Below are 6,795 nucleotides of genomic sequence, written 5' to 3'. Positions count from 1 at the left end.
ATCCAAACTACCACATCAGACAACTTATAGCAATTTTAAAGTCGGGTGAATTCATATAATCATAAGGATTTTAATAGGTGTATTTCGAAGAGCTAAATCTTTTCACACGAATTTTGGTACCACTAGTTTCAGGCACATAATTCAAAATCTCGGGTCATAATATACACAACTACATGAACACAAAGACTAGCAAAGCATGGATTTGTACTTAAATCAGACAGTAACGCGTGAAAAGAAAAGAAGGAAAATTTCAGAGATCTGCGATATACACTAGGATTTAACAAACATTTAAAAAATAACTCAAAGAGCTCTCATGCACGAACCGAAAGAAAGAACAAAATTAGCACTTTGAGATAAGAAAATAAAGGCAACTTAACTTAGTTGAAAAGGATAACTTAAGTAGTTCAAACCAAAATGTGACCATAAGCTATTCATTAAAAGAAGACCAAAAGTTATTAAAATAAAAATGAACTAACTATACCTCAATAGGCAACACATCTAAAACTTGGCAGTGGCAAAAGTGTGTGTGGACAGCAAGAACAACAAGAGATAAAATGGCTTTCATCACACACCCGAATAATAAAAATAAACACAACATGGATGCGGTCAAAGAGCATGTCTCTTCAGGTATTATGTATTTGATATATCACTTTGAGGAAGGCATGCAATGACATAAAAAAAAGAAAAGAGAAAAAAGTAATAGTGAAGGTTGTTGTGCAGGCCTGCGATTTCCGTGAAAAGGGGGGAAAAAGAAGACGTGAGGGTGATGGATTAGGTTGCTAGGGTTATGGGTTCGCAGACGGGTGACGAGATTTTTGAATTTGCTGGATTTTTCGCAGAGGGATGGCGCTCTGTTCCTTAGCGTCTGAAGGAAGAAGACGAGTATGGGCAGTGGGGTCAATTTTTGCGTGAAAAGGGAAGAAGAACGAAGAGTACAGGGGTCGTTTGGTTTTTGTTATTGTTGCACGCGTTGTTGTTGCGGGAATTGTTAGATCGTTTGTATTGTTGTTGGAGAATGGCTTTGCTGATGGGTTTCTTTGGTGTTGAAAAAAATGGGTTGGGCCGGGTTTCTATTGAAAGTAGTGGGCTGCTAGAATTGTTGAATTGGGTCTCTTGAAATGGCCCAAAACTGATCTTAAATATGGGTTGTAATTGATACTAGAGGATGGTTAAGGATTGCAATTATAGCCAATTAAAATTAAGAAATTAGCCAAATTGAATTTAATTAGTGAATTCGGCTAAAATTCAAACAAGATGAGTTAATATGAATTAATTAATGAGCTTCTTAATCTTAACGAAATAAAAAATTATTTCTATTATAAAATAATTAGTTTAATTAAAAACTAATTAACTTGAAACTATAGCTTAAAGTCATAAAATATTTAACTAAAATGTAGAATCTTTGTGATGATTTTCAAATATTTATAAAATAACGTGATTGTAAAAATATACATATTTATTATTTAAAATTATTAAAATGAGAATATTACTCTAAAAATAACTTGAAAGTATTTTGGATTTCATAAAATTTATTAATTCAAAATTATGACCATTGCTAATAAAGTATTTAAAAATATAAAATCTTTTCGAGATGATTTTTGAATACTCATAAAATGCATTAATTATATACATAACTATATAAAACTTATATATATATAAATATATATTAAAGAACTGACAAAACTATTTAAAATAACTTGCAAACTATGTTTATTTTATTTTATTTCTGAAATTTTTATATAACTAATTATTTTAAATCGTTAGAAATTGAAGAAGCTCAATGATTAACTTATATTGTGGAGGTCCAAAATTGGATGTCAACAGCTGTCCCTCGTTTGACTTGGATGGATGAAAGAAATTCGAGGCAAATGAAATTGACGAATCCAATTTTGACCGACTACATCTTCATCTTTAGGAAAGGGATTTTTGTATGGATTTTAGGAATTATGGCTGAACCTCGGTATCAGGTTTCCTACATATCTCAGGCTATATGAGAATTCAGGCCACTTGTAGTTTAATACGCTTGATTTGACGCACGATTTTGAGAAAATTCAAAGTCATCCCAATATCGAATTATGAAGAGATCGAAATGCTCGAGAATAAGATTTCAGAAAGGATGTCGGAATACAGTCGAGTTTTCAACATTGAGCCCGCTTGCATATCCTTAAACCTTAGGAATCAGACTGTTTATAGTTCGACTCGATCGATTGAAAATGAAATCTATTATGCTAGATAACCTTTGTTTCTGGAAGAGTGACAAGTAAGTCAAGTATGAAAAGGAGGCTTGCAATCTCTTAGCCATGAATGTGGCACGCTTCACATCCATAATTAAGAACTTACATGGACATAATTTCCAAATCTCTTGGTGTATTGTCACTTAGATTGGAAAGCTGCTTCCGGAGGAAACCAAAAATTTTTGGATGTGGAACTGAAACCGACAAACTCAAAGATAAACCCACATGCCTTCTGATAGAGGTGTGGTTTGATTGTGGTGGAAGTCGCTCCTNTATTATGCTAGATAACCTTTGTTTCTGGAAGAGTGACAAGTAAGTCAAGTATGAAAAGGAGGCTTGCAATCTCTTAGCCATGAATGTGGCACGCTTCACATCCATAATTAAGAACTTACATGGACATAATTTCCAAATCTCTTGGTGTATTGTCACTTAGATTGGAAAGCTGCTTCCGGAGGAAACCAAAAATTTTTGGATGTGGAACTGAAACCGACAAACTCAAAGATAAACCCACATGCCTTCTGATAGAGGTGTGGTTTGATTGTGGTGGAAGTCGCTCCTCAGTTCGCGTCCTAAGAGTTTGGTACTCCTCTTTGGACTATGTCCCAGTTCGCTGCTAAGAAAAAGTTCCACGTTATGCCGCATCCTTTTTTATGTCGTCCGCACCGTGTTGACACTTAATTTCTCTCCTTGAGCATTTGACATCAACTTCTTTCAGTTTGACGTAAAGCAAATAAAGCTCGTATCTCATATTTTCAATATAATTCTTCAATGTACTCTTCTTTTGATATCGAAGCAGTAATAGATTGATGTAATATGTTGGTGGTTCTCTTGATGGTCTGAATATGCAATAACCATTTGGCAATTTAAATATGAATGGCCTTCTCAGCGGTTTGAATGAAATGTCCCTCTTGGCAGTTTGAATATGAATAGCCTTCTTAACAATTTGAATGTGAATGGCCCTCTCGGCAGTTTGAATATAAATGGCCCTCTCGGCAATTTAAATATGAATGGCCTTCTTGGCAATTTAATATGCAATGACCCTCTCGGCATTTTGAATATGAATGGCCCTCTTGGCGGTTTGAACATGATGGCCCTCTTGGCGGTTTGGATATGCAATGGCCCTCTTGGCATTTGTATAGGATGGCCCTCTCGGCAATTTGAATATGAATAACCCTCTTGGCAATTTAATATGCAATGGTCCTCTCGGCATTTTGAATATGATGGCCCTCTAGGCAATTTGAATATGAACTGGCCCTCTCGGCATTTAATATGTGATAGCTTTCATCAATATTTGATATGATGATAGGTACTTTTTGATCATAACATCATTTCCATCAGTAACTCACAACTAATTGATATTTGCTGGATATGTTCTCCTGAACTAGTTGGTTGATAAATATAGATCCTTTGATGATCTTATTATACCCTGCATCCACAAAAACATGTTAGTTTTGGAACACTGATTTGTGTTGAAGTTGCCTTGCTCCTGGTCCCGTTATCTCTGGAACTTTGTCTGGTAGATCCAATGAATCACAGTAGACAAAATACAAGATCATATTAAAACATTTGCTAGGTATGAAGTTTTAAAACAAAAGTTTTAAAGAAAATCCCTGCCGATTAACTGTCACGACATGCACGACACAAACATAAACCCTTTGTGTCAGATTTTAACATGATAGGTAGCTTGCTGGCGAATTAAAACCCTTAAGAACACGTCAATTTAAGGCAATTGAAGTTGACTTCTAAGGTTCAAGTATCCTTGATGGAATTTTTGAGGTCCTTCTCAAAAATTTTGTCCCAGTTAGATATTTCAAAAACAAATCTGATGATGATCACGGGAGTCTTGAATTTGAGATATCCTCAAAATTATTCCCAATTGCAGATTTCGATATGATCCTTGCCTCTTGTTTGTATGAAATGACTCTTCTTGTAGAATTTTTGAGGTCCTCTCAAAAATTCTGTCTCAATTTCCATTATGAGGGGAAATGGAAATCTTATTGGGAATATGACCGAACCCTTGTGGCGCCTACGTATCCCGTTGAGGCAGGAATCAGGTCAAACGTGGTTCCCATCTCAAGAAGTGACAAAAATAGAAAATTGATAAGGAAATGACCAAGGCCGACATAGGCCGCCTACGTATCTCATTCTTGAGAATTCAGGTCGAACGTAGTTCAGGTACAAGGGGAATGTTTCTAAACATAAATGCAACAATGATTACAAACAAACTGCAAATACAAGGAAATAAAGGAAAGAAGTATCATCCTTCAAGTGTAATATCTCTTGACGGCATCTGAATTTATAGCTTTTCGCCACACCTGACCCTCCATCTCTGCTAGAACCAAAGCTCCTCTTGATAGTACTTTGTGGACGACATACGGTCCTTGCCAGTTAGGTGCAAATTTCCCTTTATATTCTTCTTGATGAGGGAAAATGTGTTTCAACACCAATTGGCCTACCTAAAATGTTCGAACTCTTACTTTCTTGTTGAAAGCACGAGTCATTCTCTGTTGATATAACTGGCCATGACAAACAGCACTCATTCTTTTCCCATCAATCAATGTCAATTGCTCATATCGGTCACGAATCCATTCGGCATCACTCAATCCAGCTTCCTGAATAATCCTTAAAGATGGTATCTCAACTTCAACTGGTATCACTGCTTCTGTTCCGTATACCAATAGGTAAGGAGTTGCTCCAGTTGAAGTTCGGATTGTGGTGCGATAACCTAGCAAAGCATAAGGCAAATTTTCATGCCAACATTTGTAGTTGTCAATCATCTTTCTCAGTATCCTTTTGATGTTCTTATTAGCAGCTTCCACAGCTCCATTCATTTGAGGGCGATATGCAGTTGAATTGCGATGAGTAATTTTGAATTGTTCACATATCTCTTTGATCAAGTGACTATTCAGATTTGCTCCATTGTCTGTGATGATAGACTCTGGAATTCCAAAACGACATACCAAATTGTTGCGAACAAAATCGGCCACAACTTTCTTTGTCACAGCTTTGTAGGAAGCAGCTTCGACCCACTTTGTGAAGTAATCAATGGCGACCAAAATGAACCTATGACCATTGGAGGCGGCAGGCTCAATCGATCCAATAACATCCATGCCCCAGGCTGCAAATGGCCAAGGGGAACTCATCGCATTGAGCTCGTGGGGTGGTACCTTGATCAGATCTCCGTGTACCTGGCATTTATGACATTTTTGGACAAATCGGCCATAATCATTTTCTATAGTCATCCAAAAGTATCCCGCCCTTAAGATTTTCTTTGCTAATGTAAACCCATTCATATGTGTCCCACACACTCCAGCGTGCACTTCTTTAAGCAATTTTGTGTCTTCTGCAGCATCCACACATCTCAGTAATCCCAGATCGGGTGTCCTTTTATAAAGAACTTATCCATTCAAGAAGAAGTTGTTTGCCATTCTTCGGATTGTTTTCTTTTAAATACTTGTTGCTTTTTCCGGATATTCGCCAGCCTCTAAGTACTTTTTCACATCGATATACCATGGATTCCCATCCCATTCTGCTTCCACATGTGAACAATGTGCTAGTTGTTCTTTTAAAACTATCTCAATTGGATCGATATAACTCTTTTCTGGATGTTGTATCATGGACGATATGGTTGCAAGGGCGTCAGCAAGCTCGTTCTGTATTCTCGGTGTGTGTCTGAACTCGGTCTTCCTAAATCTTTTGCATAATCTCTGTACCAATTGTACGTATGGTAAGATTTTAGGATTCTTCATCGCCCATTCTCCTTGAACTTGATGAATCAACAAGTCTGAATCACCAATTATCAGTAATTCTTGAACATTCATGTCAAGAGCCATTCTAATGCCAAGAATACATGCTTCATACTCAGCCATATTATTAGTGCATCGGAATCTAAGCTTTGCTGTTGCTGGATAATGTTGCCCCGATTCAGATATCAACACTGCTCCATTAAAGAACATTCTCCACCCAGGATATGATTCTGATATGTCTTCCCCTACAAACAATACTTCTTCATCAGGGAAATATGTTCTAAGTGGTTCATATCCTTCATCTACTGGGTTTTCAGCAAGGTGATCTGCCAAAACTTGCCCCTTGATTGCTTTCTGAGTCATGTACACAATATCGAACTCACTCAACAACATTTGCCACTTTGCTAGCTTTCCTGTGGGCATTGCTTTCTGAAATATGTACTTAAGCGGGTCCATCCTCGAAATGAGATGTGTTGTATAAGCCGACAGATAATGTCTCAATTTCTGAGCAACCCAAGTCAAAGCACAACAAGTTCTCTCTAAAAGGGTGTAACGAGCCTCATAAGATGTGAACTTCTTGCTCAAACAGTATATAGCTTTCTCCTATCTTCCGGTCTCATCATATTGTCCCAACACACACCCGAATTCATTGTCAGAGATGGATAAATACAATAGCAGAGAACTGCCCGCACGTGGTGGCACTAATACTGGTGGATTCGAAAGATAACTCTTAATAGTGTCAAAAGCCTTCTGACATTCTTCGGTCCATTTGGTCGGTGCATTTTTTCGTAGTAACTTGAAGATGGGCTCACATA

At 37.2% G+C, this 6,795-nt stretch overlaps 1 protein-coding gene across 1 annotated transcript; it reads right to left on the bottom strand.

The window, feature by feature from the left end:
• Positions 1-4,690: 4,690 nt before the first annotated feature.
• On the bottom strand, positions 4,691-6,436 carry LOC125877669 (uncharacterized). Its single transcript, XM_049558899.1, has 2 exons — positions 5,689-6,436; positions 4,691-5,577 (listed from the first exon to the last, which is right to left on the bottom strand). The coding sequence occupies exons 1-2, from the start codon at positions 6,434-6,436 to the stop codon at positions 4,691-4,693; spliced, it is 1,635 nt and encodes a 544-aa protein (XP_049414856.1).
• Between the last annotated feature and the right edge of the window lie 359 nt (positions 6,437-6,795).

This window comes from Solanum stenotomum, chromosome 9 (genome assembly GCF_019186545.1).
Source record: "Solanum stenotomum isolate F172 chromosome 9, ASM1918654v1, whole genome shotgun sequence".
NCBI classification, from domain to species: Eukaryota; Viridiplantae; Streptophyta; class Magnoliopsida; order Solanales; family Solanaceae; genus Solanum; species Solanum stenotomum.
The sequence above is the reverse complement of the archived record's forward strand: the minus strand, read 5'-3'. Positions and strand labels throughout refer to the sequence as shown.

Coding starts and splice junctions, on each gene's coding strand:
- LOC125877669 (XM_049558899.1), bottom strand. CDS start 6,436: ATGGACCCGCTTAAGTACATATTTCAGAAAGCAATGCCCACAGGAAAG. Junction 5,578..5,688: donor ATATCCGGAAAAAGCAACAA/GTATTTAAAAGA, acceptor TGGATGCTGCAG/AAGACACAAAATTGCTTAAA.